Source organism: Pogoniulus pusillus, chromosome 16 (genome assembly GCF_015220805.1).
Source record: "Pogoniulus pusillus isolate bPogPus1 chromosome 16, bPogPus1.pri, whole genome shotgun sequence".
Classification (NCBI taxonomy): domain Eukaryota; kingdom Metazoa; phylum Chordata; class Aves; order Piciformes; family Lybiidae; genus Pogoniulus; species Pogoniulus pusillus.
Window position 1 is genome coordinate 19,091,533 of NC_087279.1, and position 20,857 is coordinate 19,112,389.

Sequence of the window (20,857 nt, forward strand, 5' to 3'; positions counted from 1 at the left end):
CTCCCTACTGGGAAGGTTTGTCCATAGGTACAAATATGCAGGCTGAAGCCTGGTGAGAACCAAAAGAAATTATCCATGGCCACATCACCAAATATTTTCTCTTGGGTATTTTCTGTCTTCTCTAATATCAGGCTCAGACTCACAGGGGGAACTGTGAGGGAGGAAATGGGACTCAGGCCATCGGCAGTGTGAAGAACTGAGCACCTCTGTGTGAATCTGGAGCACAATCAACAGCTTGGGGACAGCAGAAGAGGTGGAAGTCAGGGCTTTTCCCCCCTTCTGAAATGGAAATCAGTTTGCTGCAGTGATACTGAGATCTTTGACCCAATTCCCCTTTGTTACAAAGTCCATTTTGGTGCCCATGCTCTTTGCTTTAAAACTAGCACCTGTTGCCTTCCATCCTCCAAGATCTTACAAAGGAATTAACAAGCTCTTGATTTGACAACGTCACAGGTAAGAGCTTAAGAAGCATGAGATAGTGCTGCATTTAAGGGATGGAGAGAAGGCGACCTGACCTGTTGCACAAGCATGGCAACCAGCAATAGAACAAGGAGACACAGTCTCAAGTTGTGCTGGGGAAAGTATAGGCTGGGTGTTAGGAGGAAGTTCTTCACAGAGAGAGTGATTGGCATTGGAATGGGCTGCCCAGGGAGGTGGTGGAGTCACCGACCTAGGAGGTGTTGAAGCAAAGCCTGGCTGAAGCACTTAGTGCCATGGTCTAGCTGACTGGCTAGGGCTGGGTGCTAGGTTGGACTGGATGATCTTGGAGGTCTCTTCCAACCTGCTCGATTCTATGATTCTAAGCTGATCTGCTGCACAAGCACGGCAGGTGAGGACACAGCGCTTCAGTGGAGAGGTGGAGTGCCAGAACCTAGGAAAGAGAGCTAGAGAGATACACTCTATACATTGGAATGTGTGCATGTCCTCTCTTTCCACTGAAAAGAACTAGCCCTCCAGACATTGTGTTAGAGAGTGCCTAGTCATGATAGGTGGGCATCATAGAATCAATCAGGGTTGGAAGGGACCACAAGGATCATCTAGTAGCAATCTCCCTGCCATGCACAGGGACACTCTACCCTAGAGCAGGCTGGCCACAGCCTCAGCCAGCCTGGCCTTAAACACCTCCAAGCATGGGGCCTCAACCACCTCCTTGGGGAACCCATTCCAGGCTCTCACCACTCTCATGCTCAACAACTTCCTTCTCACATCCAGCCTGAACCTACCCATCTTCAGCTTCACTCTATTCCCCCCAGTCCTGTCACTCCCTGATAGCCTGAAAAGGGATTCAGAACATAGTTCATAGCAACTAAGCTAAGCACTGTGACTTGTATTATGCAGGAGGTGATACTGGATTTTGAATGGCTCCTAGACTGAAAACAACTCAGGCTTAAGGAAAAAAGAACAAAGAAACAAACAAAACAACAACAACAACAACAACAACAAAAAACCACCAACCAAACCTATAAAAGAACTCCAAAGGTACCATTTGGGCTGAAGCTGGCTTGAAATAAATCAAATCAATCACAGCTCAGAGAAAAGGTTAATTTTGTCCTTATAAAGTCACTTCAGTGAATTTTGGTCATCTCAAAGCTTGAGATCCCACCTGAAATGAAGCAGGAGGGTACATCAGCATTCCTGCAGTGGAACCAAAAAGCAAGGAGTGCTCAGGTTCCCTGAGCTTCTTTCTGCTACAAGTTTCCAAGAGAGGAACACTCACTGCACAAAACATACACGGAAGGAGAGCAAAGAGACAGAGTACAAGCTCTGAAATAAAAGTGGGAGCAACTATCACTGGACATCCCTGAGTTTATAAACTAGTGGATTTAGACAATACATTTCCCTTCTGGTAACTTCTACCAGTTTAGTGGGGAAATAGCCAAGAGTAAGTCTCTTGTAGTAGGTGGCAGCAGACAGGGCAGAGAAAAAGCCTTTGGATACAGCAGAGAGGGAAGCCGAGGTGGCAGCAAGACACCGCGCCACTGTTCAGCCTGATAATCCTTTTTGAACAGGGACTCACTACAGCTGTAAGACCCTCTTATTTTTTTCCCAACTCCTATACCACTTGGAGGAGAGCCTGTGTCACACAAGTAAATTACATGCTCCCAAGAGCATACATAACATCTCAGTACCTGTGCTAAACCTACAGCAAGCAACGAGGACAGCAACTAGGAGCAATAAACCAATCTTAAAGAAACCTTTCATGAAAGATAATTCCTTGGAGGAGGAGTATGGAGGAACTCCTTACAGCAAATTACATCCTGCCTCCTTGCTGATCTCCAGAAGCAGCATCACTTTGACACAAGCAACCCCTGCACCAGCATGATTTAACAGGGGCTAGGCAGGGGAAGCCCAGCAGAGCTGCTGCAAGGAAGGTCATGCAGCCACTTGCCTGGGTTGGTGCCTTCTCTCTGCTCCCAATTACAAGCCTGCTCTTCCTCAGGAAAACAGGCTGGAAAATGAAATGGGAAGTCAAATCTGGTAGATTTGCTGGGCTAGTTCAAGAGGTGGCTGAAATTGATACAGGTTCATGTGAGGTGTAAATCAAGCTCAGTGCCACCAGCAATAAGAAAATCCATGCAAACCACACTGAAACAAACCCAACAAAAAAAAACCCAAGCAAATCAGGCAGCAGAGGAGATGCACTTCAGTGCAGTAACATTCAATAAAAGCAGGAGCCAGGGATCAAGGGGTGAAATAAGAAAACAGATTTATATGAAACCTGAAGGATGCCATCAGCACCAGCATAAAGAAGTCAAATAAACTACAAGAAGGAAATATCAAAGCTGTCCACGACCTCATTTGCTACTGCACTGATTTTATCACCTCAGCAAGGCTACAGCTTCAAGAGGAGTTATGAAAAAGCAGAGCAGTGTGGTGAACCAGGGCAGCCCTGGCTAACCATAGCCTGCAGCTGGCTGTGGGCAGGGCTGGGACAATGCTCAGAGGCTTTGCTGACTGAAGGGAGAGAATCAACCAGCCTGACTGGCAAAGAGCAGATGTAGCAAGTCTCCAACCTTTTAAGGATATCTTCTTCATCTTTCTCCATCACCCCAGGGGCCAATGCACCAAGGTATCTCATGGCCAGGTTTGCCAGTGACAGTGCAACACAGTGATATCCCCCAGCTGGAAGTCTCCAGCTCACAGTGCAGCCCCTCAAGGTCTGGGAATCCCTTTTAGGAGGACTGTGAAGACAGCTAACACTGCTGGAAGATGGCACTGTGAGAAGACATCCAATGCAGTAGGTTTACACCAGGTGCTTTATCCTGAACTTAGACTGCATTCTGATTAGTGGGGAGGGACTTTTTAGGCTACCAGGGAGTGACAGGACTAGGGGGAATGGAGCAAAGCTGGAAGTGGGGAGATTCAAGCTGGACATGAGGAGGAAGTTGTTCAGCATGAGAGTGGTGAGAGCCTGGAATGGGCTGCCCATGGAGGTGGTTGAGGCCCCATGGCTGGAGGTGTTTAAGGCCAGGCTGGCTGAGGCTGTGGCCAGCCTGCTCTAGGGTAGAGTGTCCCTGTGCATGGCAGGGAGGTTGGAACTAGATGATCCTGTGGTCCCTTCCACCCCTGAATGATCCTATGATTCTCTTCTATGAAAGTGCTTACAAAACAGAGGGAGTCAAGAAATAAAGAAGTCCCAGACAGCACTAACTATTTTAAAACAAAGATTTCCAGCACCCCTGTGAAGCTCTGCTAAATGTTACTAGGACTTCATGACCACAAATGTGATTCTCCTCCCAGGGCTTAGCAAAGCAGCAATGCTTCAAAACAAAAGAAAAGTAAATACCAAATGGCAGGAGTTGGATTATTCATTCATGTGGTAAAAGCCATTATATATGAATATATACAGATGTTCCCTCTTCACAACTGATCTAAACATATGTAGATTTTAGACTCTGACACACAAACCATCTATTATGCAACGGCCCATGTACATGGCTGGGCTGCTTTTATCCTTGACTGTGTCAGGAGGATTCACAGGAGCTGTGTGAGAAATGGAATTAGCTTGTAGTTAAATGACTAAAAGAAAGTTTTCAGAGCCTCACCTAAAATGAAAGGAGAGAGGAAGAGGAAGAGAAATCAAAGAGCCAGGGAATATCAGATTTCACTGGACAACAAGATGAAATGAGAAAGTTTTAAAGCTTGAAGTTATTTGATGTTGGAACTGGTGCAGTCTGAGCCCATCAGACCAGCTGGTAAAAATCTGCCCAAATTGTCCATTAAACCTTGCTTCCAGTAAGCCTTGCTTTTGGTTTTGCCCTGATAAGCTGGATGTTAGCAGGAAATTCTTCACAGAGAGAGTGATTGCCATTGGAATGGGCTGCCCAGGGAGGTGGTGAAGACGCTGTCCCTGGAGGTGTTCAAGAAGACTGGATGAGGCACTTAGTGCCATGGTCTAGTTGACTGGCTAGGGCTGGGTGCTAGGTTGGACTGGATGCTCTTGGAGGTCTCTTCCAACCTGGCTGATTATATGATTCCCATCAAGCCTTTCCTTGGCTTCAGGCTCTGCCCACATCCCATCATCCAAACAGGCTGGTGTGCAAAGATCAGCACAGCACCACGGTGATGAAAGTAAACATCTGGTTAGTATGAAAGATGGATAAGACCCCACTGCAGCAGAGTTATTAATGCACTCCAGCTGGTTCGTGTAGCTGCCTTCATGCAAATCATTGTGCTGGCTTCCAGTTGCTTTGCATGATGCAAAGCAGACAGAAGAGCCTCATCTCAGATATAGCCAGCACAAGAACTTACAAAGGGCATGGAAATTCATGCTGAAAAATCAAAACCAATTGCCACAACCAAGGCTTTGCCACCATCTGAAACCCTTTGGATTTAGAAACCCAAAATCAGCCCAGCCCAAGACCCAGGAGGTGGTATAGAATCATAGAATCAACCAGGTTGGAAGAGACCTCCAAGAGCATCCAGTCCAACCTAGCACCCAGCCCTGTCCAATGAACCAGACCATGGCACTAAGTGCCTCATCCAGGCTTTGCTTCAACACCTCCAGGGATGGTGACTCCACCACCTCCCTGGGCAGCCCATTCCAATGCCAATCACTCTCTCTGCCAACCACTTCCTCCTAACACCCAGCCTAGACCTCCCCCAGCACAACTTGAGACTGTGTCCCCTTGTTCTATTGCTGGTTGCCTGGGAGAAGCTGCAGAAGCCACAGGCTGGGGAACAGGGACATTGGTTAAAACAGCACTCACTATTTGGTGAGAGCTTGAGCTGTACTGAGCATCACAAAAAGCCAGAGGGACTGGCATGGCCAATGCATGTCCAGGACAGAGAAAAAGTTATTTTTGCATTGCCCCAGGCAGACATCTGCTCCTCCTTTGAACAAGCGAGGGGGCTCAAGTTCAGTCTGGATGAGACAGGACAGAGGCCAAGAGGCCACAGCTGAGCAGCTCCATCTGCACCACACAGGCCTGCCTTTTCCACACACACTGCAACCTGAGAGCCAGCAAGTTTATATTTGAGTGAGGGCATATGTCTGAAAAGATGCAGCACACACCAAAAAAATGTAACTGGGAGTTTTACAGTGTACAGAGGACAGAAAGTAGCCATGAACTCAGAGAATTCAGGTGTAGCTGAAGACCAGAGAATCACAGAATCAAGCAGGTTGGAAGAGACCTCCAAGCTCAGCCAGTCCAACCTAGCACCCAGTCCTACCCAGTCATCTAGACCATGGCACTAAGTGCCTCGCCGCAGCTTTGCTTCAACACCTCCAGGGACAGTGAGTCCACCACCTCCCTGGGCAGCCCATTCCAATGCCAGTCTCTCTGGCAACAACTTCCTCCTAACATCCAGCCTAGACCTCTCCCAGCACAACTTGAGACTGTGTCCCCTTGTTCTGTTGCTGGTTGCCTGGCAGAACAGACGAACCTGGCAGCCTTTCTCCACTGGGGAGCACAGCTCATTAAGTATAATGCTTCCCATTATGCCTCTCAAATACTCACTTTATTTTGGGTCAACAAGGCACTTGTGTTAATAAAAACTAAAACTGTTGAGTGTGTGATAGATGTGTGGAAGAGCAGCATGTGCAGGTATGTTTAAAATTAACTACAAACACTAGAACTGACTACTTTGCAAACCTCTGCAAGAAGTCTGGAGAACACTGCAGTCACTGGATGCATGCATGCATTTGGCAGGCTGCTGTTCAGTTACCTGGCCAGCTCCTTACCACACCAAGGGTCACAGAATCACCAAGGCTGGAAAAGACCTCTGAGATCAAGTCCAGCCTATAACCTAACACCACCACATCAGCTAAACCATGCCACCAACTGCCACATCCAATCTTTTCTTAAAGACCTCCAGGGATGGTGGCTCCACCACCTTCCTGGGCAGCCCATTCCAGTGCCCAAGCAACCTTTCTGAGAGGAAATGCTTCCTGGTCCTCCAGGTTAGGGAGGACATCCCTGCACCAGGCATCTCCTCTTCCCACTATGCTAACCTCTAGATGGAGTCTGGATGCCTCTGAGAGCAGATATTGCCAAGTACTTACCTCATGCTAGTGCCTGCCAGAAGCAAAGGCAGCTGCCAGCACACTGCCAGCAGTTTCGCACAAGCAGGAAGGTCTCCAGGTCGGCGCTGGTGCAAGAGAGCCAAGTGGGTGCACAGGGAGATGAGAGGGGTGAGGTCAGCTCCAGGAGTGCTAGATACAGCAGGTCCATTTAATGATTAAACACACATGATTGTTTGCTTATGAAAGGCAGTGTCACATAAGCCTGCTAGGAGCTAATTGCCTATTAAAGCTCAGGGTGCTGCTTGGGTCAGCTGCCGGCATGGTAAAGGGACTTTTAGCCAGGAGAGAAAGCCAAGGGAGCTTTGGTGGCTCACCTCTGCCACAGCTTCCAAAGTACTTTCCTTTCCAGTTCCTCCAAGGTCAGTGCTTATTCCCCTCTCTAAGGGGACAGGCAAGGCAGACACAGATCCCAGAGTGAAAGTTGGGGTTTGGAGGAAAACAGGGAGCACTGAGGGGCGACTGATGTTCACCCTGATTTTAACTTCCCAGGCACAAAGTCATCTGGGCTGTTTGATTCAGAGCATCCTCCCACTAACTTCCTTGGATTTCAGGCATATCCCTGTGGTTTTATTCCAGGACCTAGTCCCTTCTTACCTCACAAACAGACACACACACTTGATCCTTCTGCTTAGCTTCGTTGCAGGCTACAGAGGTGTCAGCTAAGGCTGAAACACAGAATCACCCAGGTTGGAAAAGACCTCTGGGATCACTGAGCCCAACCTATCACCTAACCCTATCCAATCAACTAGACCATGGCACTGCCTCAGCCAGCCTCCTTATAAACATCTCCAGGGATGGCGACCCCACCACCTCCCTGGGCAGCCCACTCCAATGCCAATCACTCTTTCTGTGAAGAATTTCTTGCTAACACCCAGCCTAAACCTGCCCTGGCTCAGCTTGAAACTGTCCCCCCTTGTTTTGTCACTGGGTGCCTGGGAGAAGAGACCAAGACCTGCCTAGCTACAACCTCTTTTCAGGTAGAGAGAACAATAAGGTCTCTCCTGAGCCTCCTCTTCTGCAGGCTGCACACCCCCAGCTCCCTCAGCCTCTTGTCAAAGGGCTGTGCTCCAGCCCCTCACCAGCCTTGGTGCCCTTATCTGGACACTATTCAAGCATCTCAGTATCTTTCTTAAATGGAGAGGCCCAGAAGGTGTGGCCTAACCAGTGCCAAGTACAGGGGCAGAATGACCTCCCTAGTCCTGCTGGCCACACTATTCCTGATCCAGGCCAGGATGCCATTGGTCTTCTTGGCCATCTGGGCACACTGCTGCCTCATGTTCAGCTGTCGACCAGCACCCCCAGGTCCCTCTCTGCCTGGCTGCTCTCCAGCCACTCTGTCCCCAGCCTGTAGCACTGCATGAGGTTGTTGTGGCCAAACTGCAGACTCTGTTAAAACTCATAGCGTTGGACTCTGTCCATCTGTTCAGCCTGTCCAGGTCCCTCTGCAGAGCCCTCCTGCCCTCTAACAGCTCCACACATGCTCCCAACTTGGCGTCATCTGCAAACTTACTGATGCTGGATTCAATCCCCTCTTCCTGATCATCCATGAAGACATTAAACAGGACTGGGCCCAGCACTGATCCCTGAGGCACACCACTAGTGACAGCCACCAACTGGCTGTGGCACCAGTCACCACCACTCCCTGGCCATTGAGCCAGTTCTTAACCCAGCACAGAGTGCTCCTGTCCAAGCCAAGGGCTGCCAGCTCTCTACCTGCAGAGACTCTACCTGGAGATCCCCATGCACCCCCAGAGACCTGTTAGGCTGGAGGCACTCTGGCAGCACAAGCAGCCTTTCATGGCAGGAAGGAACACGATCTGTTTACACAGCAGGCTGTATGGGAAATGCATTAGACTAGTGAAAAAACACCTTTAGCAAAGACATCTGCATTCATCTTGTGCCAGGAGTTTAGTCCTACCCAAACACTACTGCATTCCACTGAGAAATTATCCTCTACAAGGCACCGGGCAGGAGCAGACCACATCCCTCACATTTCAGGCTGAGCCAGCCATTGCAGTAATAACCCCATACAGATCAGCCACTGTGCTGACAGCAGGGATGAGGAGGATCTCCACTGAGACCTCGTGGCAAAGCAGATTTACTGCTGGGACAGCTTCACCAAGGCTGGCATCACAACAGTTAGAATAGAATCAGCCAGGTTGGAAGAGACCTCCAAGAGCATCCAGTCCAACCTAGCACCCAGCCCTAGACAATCAACCAGACCATGGCACTAAGTGCCTCAGCCAAGCTTTGCTTCAACACCTCCAGGGACAGTGACTCATCCACCTCCCTGGGCAGCCCATTCCAATGCCAATCACTCTCTCTAGCAACAACTTGCTCCTAACATCCAGCCTAGACCTTCCCAGCACAACTTGAGACTGTGTCCCCTTGTTCTATTGCTGCTTGCCTAGGAGAAGAGACCAACCCCACCTGCCTACAATCTCCCTTCAGGTAGTTGCAGACAGCAATGAGGTCTTTCCTGAGCTTCCTCTTCTGCAGACTAAACAACCTCAGCTCCTTCAGTCTCTCTTCATAAGGCTTTTGTTCCAGGCCCCTCACCAGCTTTGTTGCCCTTCTCTGGACAAGTTCCACTATCTCAACATTTCTTTTGAATTGAGGAGCCCAGAACTGGACACAGTAATCAAGGTGTGGCCTGACTAGTACAGGGGAAGAGTAACCTCCCTCATTCTACTGGCCACACTGTTCCTGATCCAGGCCAGGATGCCACTGGCTCTCTTGGCCACCTGGGCACACCGATGGCTCATGTTCAGCCTACTGTCTACCAGATATCTACCATCTACAGCTTTGACTCACAGCTTCATCATGTGTATGTGACTGCTTAAAGACAGAGGAGCATATCCATAACTTGGCTCAGGTATTTGGCTAGGAAAAGCAGCTGACTGGAGCTGTGCCATACCACTCTTGTTATGGTGAGAGGTCCCACAGGCCAGGGAATGGATGTGCTGGACCTGTAGGCTTCCTAGGCACCAAGAGGGCTTGGAGGAGAGAACAAAAGCTTGTAGAGAAGAATTATTTAGGATATAAAGCAAGTCATTTTGCTCAATAGCTGAAATTTGGCATACAACCTCCAAAACAACAGCAGACATCAGATCAGGGACATACCTCCCTCTTTTGGGAAAAGGAGAGGATGTAATGAAGCAGAAGGATGCTGAGAGATCAAATCTCATCCATACGGCAGGGCAGCAGGGAGCCAGATCTTACTCTCACCAGCACAAATGCCTACCTCTCAGGACAAAACCACATTTATTCTCTTTGTAACTGCTCTACTGCCTTAACACCAGCATTGTTCTCCCCAAACCTGAGCCAGCTCCTAACTTACAGCTTCATTAAGCTATACTATGCCAATGATAATTATACATTGAGATTGGAAGTTAGAGTACTCCTGGGAAGAGCACCACAACCCTTCCACCTAGCACTAACATGTGCAATAAAAAACAGGTAAAGTTGTGAGGCACAGTGAAGTGGGATCATCTTTGCCATGGTCCAGTTGACTGGATAGGGCTGGGTGATAGGTTGGACTGGATGATTCTATGAACATGTCCAGAGAAGGGCAATGAAGCTGGTGAGGGGCCTGGAACACAGTCCTGTGAGGAGAGGCTGAGGGAGCTGGGGGTGTGCAGCCTGCAGAAGAGCAGGCTCAGGGCAGAGCTCATTGCTGTCTAAAACTACCTGAAGAGAGGCTGTAGCCAGCTGGGGTTGGTCTCTTCTCCCAGGCAAGCAGCAAGAGAACAAGGGGACACAGTCTCAAGTTGTGCCAGGGGAGGTCTAGGCTGGATGTTAGGAGGAAGTTGTTGCTAGAGAGAGTGATTGGCATTGGAATGGGCTGCCCAGGGAGGTGGAGTTGCCATCCTTGGAGGTGTTCAGGCAATGCCTGGCTGAGGCACTTAGTGCCATGGTCTGGTTGACTGGCTAGGGCTGGGTGCTAGGTTGGACTGGATGCTCTTGGAAGTCTCTTCCCACCTGGCTGATTCTATGTACTCTTCATCTCTCAGCTATACTAAATAATTGACAAGGCCATCTGGGGACTGACATGCAAAGCAGCTCAGCAGTGACTTAACAAGAAAAAAAGTATGATATGCCATCCTTTCATGGCTTCCAGGTGTTGGAACTATTTTACTTGGTAGCAATTTTCATTTCTGGGCCTTTTTTCCCTCCCTGCTCCTCCCCACATAAACCTGCAGCTGCCAACTCTGCTGGCACCAACAACAGCTAGGAAACGAATTTCCCCTGTGAAGCAAATTCTTCCAGGATGAATTGAATGAAGGCAGAGCTCATAATTGCACATTACAGAAAACATTTCTGATAAAAAAAAAAATACATATATATAAAAAATGGGGAGATATTTTTATCCACATCTCCAGCTGAAAATTGCTGGGAAAGATGCTTTTGAAAAGCCATCAACTCCAAGCATGTAATTATCAGATCCTTGAACAAAAACACACGGTCAAAGGGAACAAAAAAATGCTTTCACTGGGATAAAAAACAAAATTGGGGATGGCAATTGTTGGGAATGCAAGGAGAAAAATTCATCATCCTCTGTGATTTTGCCTGTCTCTTAAGTTATCAGACTGATAGACTGGATGAGGCACTTATTGCCATGGTCTAGTTGACTGGCTAGGGCTGGGGGATAGGTTGGACTGGATGATCTTGGAGGTCTCTTCCAACCTGGCTGATTCTATGATTCTGTGATTCGTAAATCCAGAGATTAACGAACGAGGCAGCTGAGAACATCAGGCTTGGGAAGTAAGGGTTTTGGGTTTTTTCCTCCTGCTATGAACAGAGTAATACTAATATTTTTAAGAAAGCAGAAGCAGCCTGGCAGTCAGACTGTCACAGAACCAGAATTTCCTAACTCCCACTTAAGCACGCTTGTCTTGTAACGGTATTCTGCCACCTTGAATAGACAGCCATACAATGACCTGGGGGTCCTATCCTATCAAGGCTTAAGACCATGCATACCCTGATGGGATTACTCACATGCTAAAAATTATGCAGTAGCTGAACTGACAGCTGAAAAGAGCCTTAAATGTTCTTATGCCTGGTAGCATTCAATTGTCAGCCCATGAACGTCGCTAAATGTTTCTTTCTGCTCTACTTTCTCTCCTCCAGTTCTGAAGCAACACCTCCTCCTGATTAGTGTTAGCTTTAATTGCTTCTTTTGTCTGCAACACCTACACAGGCCTAAACACAAAAGCACAGGCACCCTTCCCTGCAAGTTGCTCAACACATTTTTCTGACCTTCTGGGTAAAATTGCATAGGATTTCCATCTGGGAGTGAAGCAGATAGCATCACAAGCACCAAACACTGACATGCACATACAAGTTATCAATTTTAGCAGTGTGTTTTCAAAATAAATCAAATCCTGCATGCCCCAACATATGCAAACATTTCAGGAGTGTGCTTAGCTCAGGCTTAGATAGATTAACCACACAAAAAAGTATTATAAAGAATAATCATAGAATCAGCCAGGTTGGAAGAGACCTCCAAGATCATCCAGTCCAACCTATCCCCCAGCCCTAGACAATCAACCAGACCATGGCACTAAGTGCCCCAGCCAGGCTTTGCTTCAACACCTCCAAGGATGGCAACTCCACCACCTCCCTGGGCAGCCCATTCCAATGCCAATCACTCTCTCTAGCAACAACTTCCTCCTAACATCCAGCCTAGACCTCCCCTGGCACAACTTGAGACTGTGTCCCCTTGTTCTCTTGCTGCTTGCCTGGCAGAAGAGACCAACCCCACCTGGCTACAGCCTCCCTTCAGGTAGCTGTAGACAGCAATGAGCTCTGCCCTGAGCCTCCTCTTCTGCAGGCTGCACACCCCCAGCTCCCTCAGCCTCTCCTCACAGGGCTGTGCTCCAGGCCCCTCACCAGCCTTGCTGCCCTTCTCTGGATATGTTCCAGTACCTCAACATCTCTCTTGAACTGAGGAGTCCAGAACTGGATACAGTACTCAAAGTGCAGTCTGACAAGTGCTGAGTACAGGGGCAGAACAACCTCTCTTGCCATGAAGCCAAACCCAAGACTTAACACACCACAAAAAGAAAAAAATCAGTCCCCTACTATTGGTTACTCGAAGCCAGAGTGCACTTTTTTAGTGGTAATGAGATTTTCTTAAGCAGGCTGGCAGGGAGGTAAACATCTGGGCTGGAAACTGGACTCCAACAGATAATGCAGTAGAAAAATCCTCTTGACACTATGGACTGACATCTGTATTATATCTGCCTGTCCATTGCACTGGAAACCATAGTTCTACTGATAACTGTGTCCTAACAAGATGTGCATGAGCACAATGCTTTCAGAGCAAATTTCTGCCATCACCTTACACGAGGGAAAAATGCAGTAGGAAAAGACAACTCATTTCTATAAGCCATGAAAAGTTGTAGGAAATTACTTCAGCCTTTTGTTCTGCTATAAAACCCAACTCTACTGGATTAGGTGATCTTTAGACAAGAGAAAGAGAGAACTTGTTTTCACTGCATACATCGTCTTAGTTCCTCTCCACACAGCCAACACAACTGAAGTCCTAGAGCCATCATCATGTATCGTTAAGATCTTACAGAGGATGCTTAAGACATCACAAGGCTGCCAAAGAGCAGAATGCAATATTCAACTTGGGGGAAGGAGAAAACAAAACAAAGAGAAGTGATACTTAAGTGGAGGTGACCTAAGTGGTGTGTGAGCAGCTAAAAGATGACAACTAGGTCTAACACCAACCTGCGTCTAGCACAAATAAATCATGCCTGCTTTGTTTCTGTCTACAACTGAGCAATGTTTCTGGGGAATTGGGAGATCAAGGTGTAAGATCTTGGGTTTGGAAATGCTTCTGATACAAAAATAGCACGTGAAACAGCAAGTGTGTTTGAGAAGCAGACTACAGATGAGTTTGAAGTGTAAGCAAAACTGATTGGAAAACCACACACCGTGAAAATGAATCAGTTGTTCGCAATCAAAAGAAGTGGATGTATTGAAGTTCTGTGGTGACCCATTCCCAGCCCATTCAGAGTTAAGGTTTTCTTTACATGACCTGGATGATTGCAGAGAGGTTGCTCTTACTAAGTTTACAGACAGTCACCAGTGACAATGGGCTGGCGGCAGCCTAGGAAATAAAGTTTGAATCCATAATGATTCATATGTGTTTGAAAAACCAAATATACCTCAGCAGAGGTGTAGATGAGCTACCAAACCTGGGCAGGGATAATCAAATGAATAAATGGGGGGGAAATCCAGCTAAGTAACAGTTGAGGATATAGTGGGCTGCAAACCAACTGTAATTCCACAATGCCATATGCAAAAGGGTTAACCCCTTGCTATCTATCAAAGTGGCTACAGTCTGCAGGATCTGTGAAATCATCCCTTCATTTAACTCAGCACTCATAAAAGCTGAATGAAGTGCTCAGGTTTGAGTACCACAGTTCAAGAAAGATGTGGTCCAGGTGAAGTTCATTCAGATAGAACCAACAGGGCCTGGTCTGACATCCAGACAACTAAAGCTTCTGAGAGTGAGGGCAAGAATGAGTTGCCTATGATAAAGAGAAGAGAGGGAGGAGAGACAAAGTGTAACTGCTGCCTTCAGACATCCTGAAGGGTGATGCACAGAGGGAAGGAGTAGTCTGTCCTCTGTGTTAGGACAGAAAACAATGGCACCAAAACTGCAGATGCAGAAAGCTTTTCCTTGAAGTCTAGTGAATGAATTTGATCTGATGTGGTGTTTCCAGCATGGATGTATTTAAATGCAAGGTGGAGGGATGATAACACAGGTACAGCCAACACTTGCTCAGGGCAAAGGAATGGCCCAGATGAACTCTCTGCCCAGTTTTGGTTAAAAGGAAATTAAGGTTGCTGTGATTCAGCTCCAGACCCAGGGATGTTTGTCTTGGTACACTCATCCTGGTTCCTTTTAATCTTTCATTTTGCTGCAACTCAGGCAAAGCTGACAAGTGACGTAAGCAGCTTGATGAGCAGGAGTTATATTCAATAGCACTATTGTGATAAATTCTTCAATAAGAAAGATAAAATCTTTCTTCCTAGGAGATTTATTTATGAATATTTCCTCCTGTCTCATTCTAGCTCCCCATGTTAGTCTTCTATCCCTTTCAGACATATTTCTCCCTGTCAACATGGCAAGTAGGGAAGATGGGGGGCTACTGCAGAGAGAGCATGGCACAGTACAGGGGAGTTGATCCCCTGATAAATCAACAAGCAGAAAGGGACAGAGATCTATAAACAAGTCTCTTTTCCTGACCATTCCTACCCTGCAAATGAAGAATGTAGCTTGTAGGGCAGGAAAAAAGCACCAGAAATTAGCTATGCTCTCCTGATTTGCAGACCACCACACTTATGCTAAAAGCATGTCTTCTAACGGGAGCAAAAACACAACCTTAAACCAAAGAACAAACTCCAAGAGGCAAGCAATGAACATCCTCCCCTACTATCTTTAGTTTCCTTTAGTCTTCTATGCAGACCACATTCTAAACACAAAAAGATAATGAAGCCACTCAAGTGCATAGATATGAAATACAAAGGGTCTTCTAAAGTCACCTGTGCTGTAGTAAATTAACTGTTTCATTTGAGCTGGCTTGTGAGGACATCCTCAGCTGGTTCCCTGGAGCAGCACGAAGGAGATTCAGTAAGCTCTGTTGTTCTGCCCATTCCTTCAGTGGTCCTGTAGTAAGGACTAACTGAACAGTTTCCTAAAGCAAAGCATTTAAGAGCTTCCTGGACTTCAGAAAGGCCATAAAACCTTTCAGATAAGACCTTCCAATTGCAAGAGTGCAAGGGCTTTTGTGGAAATGCACTACCACACTGCTTTCAGCAGAGCCAGAGACAAGCTTACTCTAACCAAGCAGAAGATAAACATTTCTTTCATTTACAAAAGTATTAAAATCACCACTAGTTTGTGTTTCTTCAACCATTCCATTCTGAAGAACAGACAGAAGCTGTGCTTTATTAAAATGGCCAATTAAAAAACACACTTCCAAGAGTGGCTGGAGGAAAAGAAAAGATATAGCAAGACTCTATGGTGGTGTACCCAAAACAGACTTCTAACTATTTAGATGCCTCTTTGGTTTCTGGTTTTGACAATCACACTTCAAATGCTAAAATGAGTGATACGATAACAATTCACAGCTGAACAACCAAAAGAGACTTCCCTGACAGGGCAGCAAAAGTCAGACTCCCCAATTATTGATTGTAATCAATCCACCTCAAAGCTTTTCTCTGTGCACTAAAATAACAAGGAATGGTAGATGTGAAATCAGATGGTTTCCCCCATCCTTCTCTCTGTTTTTGCTTTGTTGCTGGCGCAAAGGATGGCCTCACATATAGGATGCTGAGGAAAAGAGTACCTACTGTGTGATGAAAGTCTGGGCTTGGTCCTCAAGAGCACCACCAACACAAACTGAGGGTGACAGAACACTGGAACAGGCTTCCCAGGGGGGTTGTGGAGTCTCCTTCTCTGGAGACATTCAAGACACCCTGGATGTGTTTATGTGTGATCTGGTATGGGTGATCCTGCTCTGGAGGGTGGTTAGACTGCATGAGCTTTGGAGGTCCCTTCCAGCCCCTGACCTTCTGTGATTCTGTGAAACTGTATGAGTGTGAAACCAAGGTGAAGGAGGCTTCCTATCCAGCTCAGTGACTGCACCATGCCCTTGTACATGACAGAGCCATACACAGCACTGACCTAAGGCTCTCCTATAAAAGTTTGGGGCCAAGATAAGGAACATTTCCTATCTGATCACACAACACTCAGACAAAGCCTCCCTTTTCAGCCACACAGCAGTCGCTGGGACTCACATGTGTGAAGCGCCAGACGCCTCTGGTGACACGCTAGAGGAACAGGATGAATGATGTCCACTGTGGTTGGTGGTATCCAAGAGACTCTTGCAGCACAGTTGGTGTCAGCTATCTCTGAGCTAGGGGCCCAGCTTATGGCTCAGCCCCAAGAGCGACCCAGCTCCTGCCAAGCTGTCTTTTGATCTTTTCAGGGAACAGCTGCATTCCTGCCCCGTCAAATCACGCGCCCAGACTCACTCTGCCTACCAGGATCCATCGCCATGGATCAGGCAGCTCCAAAATAAGCCCCAGCCACAAACCACAGTAAGTGGACACTGCATCTAGGCACCGTCCATTGGATTAGACAGCACAGTCAAACTAAGCTGCTTTACACCTAGTTCAGTTTACCAATCTGATTCTAGGAGGAAAAACAAATTTCTGAAGTTAGGTTCAGACTTTAGGGCATCCCAAAGCCAAGGAGAGGACAAAAATCCCTTAAGGCAATATGAAATTATTCAGAAACAGTAAGTTGACTGTCTTTCCAACTCCAATGTCTTTGCTTTCAGAAAAGAAACACATCAGAGCAGAAGAGCAAGCTTCATGCAGCGTATGTAGCAGAGCTACAGCATGCAACAATGCACCTGAGTATCGCACCCAGGCGGAAATACCAGAGCTGGTCCACCCTGGAAAAACTGGGTCCAGGATTTGGTGACTGTGCCCTCTGTAAAGGTGCCCTTTTACACTCACCTACCCACGCCTTTGCAGAAGTGAAATGGATTCTTTTATACTCCACAGGAAGAGTGAATTGCTCACCCCAGTTTTCTAGAACTGGGGTTAGCAAATCACTGGCGAGAGGTGAAATACTTAACATATTAGACAAGGTAAGTGCAGATTGCACTGGAGGTGGGGGTGATGGCAGTGATCTCACCACATTCAGCAGAGTCCCTTACTCCTGTCTTCCCCTCCAGCCCCCTATTCACCATTGCTCAGCCCGTTCACATGCTCATCCTAAAAAAAAACAAGAGCTACACTTAGATTTTGGTTGATGAGTTGTTTTTTAAGCCCAGCAGCTGTAAAGGCTATGCAATACCTGCGATGCCTTAAGAGCAGCCCCTGTTTGCCAGTCTTCTTAGCTGGAGAACGGAGGCAGCCTGAGAGGTACTCTCCAGTGGTCACAGGGAGAAATTCTCCCCGGAGAAACAGAGAGAGATTTTGCAAAACAAAGCAATTTGGTCACAGTTTAGTTGCAATGGTGTGGCTTTCCCCTTCAAAGTAGTAAGTACCTGACATTGTAAATTATATTTAGGGTGGTTAAAGCAAAGCAGAGTAAACCAAAATAAACTCCTGGGGCAGGGGGGGAGAAATACATATATATATATATAGACAGGCTCACTCACCAAAGTCTGACTGCAAATCCTTTTTCAGTCCACAAAGCATGTCTGCTGTTATCTATCAAATCATTCAACTAATGGCAGTAGTGGCTGCTTTTTGTCCCTCCCTGCCCGCGCTGGAGTCACTTTCCAGGCAGCTAAGGCTCACTTGGAGGCTGCCTCCTCCAGCCGAGCAGGGCTGCAGGCACAGGCTGCTCTTCACTTCAGGGCAGGAAAACACGAAAAGAATCGTCCCGGGCACTCCAGATTGCGAGGACTCAAAAGTGTGGCAATCCTTTGGAAAGAAATATCTTTACATAGCTCTTTAGCGTGCGACTCCTCAGTCCTGTGCGGCCACGGGAAAATGAAGGGTAGCGGTTCTTGGAGCCGGTCCTGAAAATCCCCTGCTAGTTCTCTCGGCTCGGCTGGCCATCAGGCATGGCAAAGGAAAAGTTAGAAGCAGAGTGATTAAACACAACAGCCGGTTGCAGGAGAGGCAGCCGCTGAGCCCTGACTCTCCAGCAGATGCAGCAAATGCCGAACGTGCACTTCATTCCCGGCGGAATTCCACCCCGCGCCTCGCCGGGCGAAAGCGGACATCATCCCATGGAGATGTGCTGGCCCCTTCCTGCCCGGACCCTTCCCTGGCTTTGGCGGGGATTACAGGCTGGGGAGGGGAAACAGGAACGGGAGCACAAAAGGAAAGGCGGGCAGGGGGTGCTGCGGCGGAGGTAGAGCTGCCCTCCGCCAGAGCTCGCAGCCAGCTGCAGAAGTTGGCAAGCAGCGGAGCCTCCACAGCCCTCCAAGTTGCAGCAGCAGCAGCAGAGATGGGGTTGAGCGCAAGAGGCGGCTGCGACTGCAGTATTGCCTGACACAGTTTCCTCTCCCCCACCCCCCTCTTGGCAAGTGCTTGCAGAGCCTCCAGCACCTTTCAAGGCAATGTCAAGCTGCTGTCGAAGCACTACGCTGCCTCCCAAACACACACACACATACAGGGTGCTTGTAAGGGAGCAGGAAGCTGCAGTCCTGTGTCCTGCCTACAGCGTTTTCTGAAAACTCCGTTTAACCCTTTCCTAGGAAGGGCAGAGGAACCAGCGCCGGCAAAACACAGGCAAGCCCTGTGCTGGGATTTGGACAAGCAATGGAATGCAGCGAGGGGAGGCTTTGGGAGAAATGCGGATCTCCAGCTGGGTCACGGGCAGCCCTGCCCTCCAGCAGAGGATGCTTTATGGCTTCCCCTGAAACAGCTGATCCTGCACCACGGGAGGAGATAGGCTGCTTGACTAGGAAAAACAGATACTGTAATAAACCACTGCCTGCTATTAAAACGAAAAACAAAGTAGGCTGACTTGTACGGAGGCACAGAGCATGCAGGTGAAGCTGTGGAGAGCACAGCAGAGGAGGTATCGACAGTGTGGTCTGGGTTCACATCCCACCTGCAGGACCCCATTTAAGTTAAGCCATGAGGTGCCAACTCTGTACCAACTGACCCATGGCTTGCATCCAAAAGTCACACTATTCCCTTGTGAACTGGTATCACCTATAGCGAGATTACACCCACAAATGGTGGAGAGCAAGATAAGCACTGTGCATGGCACAAAGGCACAAAAGCCATAAGCAGTTTTTGTCTGAGGTTCCAGTCATGTTTGAGACTCATACTGGAGTTGGCTGAAGTGGTCAAGAGGTTACAAATTTAAAGGAATCACATGCAGGGCACTAAGGTTAGGTCTTATTTCCTTAGGAAACAGATCAGGATAAACCAAAAGGGCCTGAACACAACTGAATGTACCAGCAGGAAACATTGCAGGCTTGGAGACCCTAGCTCCGTGTGGCCCATGTGAAGAGGAAGAACTGGGTTTCAGCCTAGCAGCAGAGCTCTTGCTTAGATTGAAATGCAGCAACATGTCTGTTTTGGTTCCAACTCAGCTGTTTCATACACAGACAACTTATACAAAAGCAGTAAAATTACTAAGTAAGAAAAAAACTTCCTTACAAAAGGGGTATTTTGGTCCATAATTTGTTTTTAAGAAGCTGTTCAGTCTGACAATAAGCTTAATTAGTAATTGAGGCAAAATTTATAATTAGAAATCTTTTCATACAGCTATCGATGCTTTTGGTGCAGGAAAAAATTATCTTAAAGGGGAAAAAAAAAACCAAGAGTTGCACCACAAATACAACAAGAAGCTGCTATTTTGAGAATAGCCCATTGCTTTGGGTGCCACAGAATCAACCAGGTTGAAAGAGACCTCCAAAGGCATCCAGTCCAATCTAGCACACAGCCCTATCCAGTCAACCAGACCATGGCACTAAGTGCCTCATCCAGGCTTTGCTAGAAGACCTCCAAGGACGGCAACTCCACCAGCTCCCTGGGCAGCCCATTCCAATGCAAATCACTCTCTCTGTGAAGAACTTCCTCCTAACATCCAGCCTAGACTTTCCTTTGCACAACCTGAGACTGTTTCCCCTTCTTTTGTTGCTGGTTGCCTGGGAGAAGAGACCAACCCCAGCTGGCTACAGCCTCCCTTCAGGTAGCTGTAGACAGCAAAGAGGTCACCCCTGAACCTCCTCTTCTGCAGGCTGCACACCCCCAGCTCCTCAGCCTATCCAGACAGGGCTGTGTTCCAGGCCTCTCACCAGCTTCATCACCTTAATGAAATGGTCATCTCCATTAAGGTGTTTTAGAGAACAGCTAAAAATAATTGTTTGTGTTTACACTCCTTTAATGTTCTTCCCAGAATATCTGCTGCATTCTGAAAGGTTATGAGGGGGTTATGTCTATTACACAGTTCAAGCTGCTTGGTTTTGTGGGTGGAAGCTGGATGGAGCTGCCCTGTTCCTCTGCTGTTGGTGCAGAAAGTAGAGGCATTTTGGCTTTTCAAACCCAGAACTGCATGTGGCACTCACTGAGCTGACTGGCTGCCTAGTGAGAAAGCCTAGAGAGAATAAAAGATGTTTACTCCATAATTTCTGGCCAAAACTCAGAAACACACTTCCTGCTTGTTTCAGGTGGTGCTCTGTTAAAACCAGTTGAAATGAACAGCTTGAGTTCCTAATGTGGAAGGAAAAAGGTACACTGCACACATCAGCATAATTAGGCAGCCCAAAAATATATGTTACATAGGCATCAGCCTAAGCTGGGGCTTGATAAACTCAAGGAGCAGTA

At 47.6% G+C, this 20,857-nt stretch overlaps 1 protein-coding gene across 9 annotated transcripts in view; it reads right to left on the reverse strand.

Moving 5' to 3' along the window:
- GRIP2 (glutamate receptor interacting protein 2) overlaps nucleotides 1–20,857 on the reverse strand; it is a 348,398-nt gene that overhangs the window by 91,052 nt on the left and 236,489 nt on the right. The window contains exon 1 of one of the 9 annotated variants that reach the window (XM_064156874.1): nucleotides 17,722–18,583. The exons of the other annotated variants lie outside the window; for them this stretch is intronic. Within the exon in view, the coding sequence (XP_064012944.1) occupies nucleotides 17,722–17,761 (40 nt within the window). The 5' untranslated portion in view covers nucleotides 17,762–18,583. Of the gene's footprint in view, nucleotides 1–17,721; nucleotides 18,584–20,857 lie in introns of those variants that run through there. 9 annotated transcript variants of the gene reach the window in all.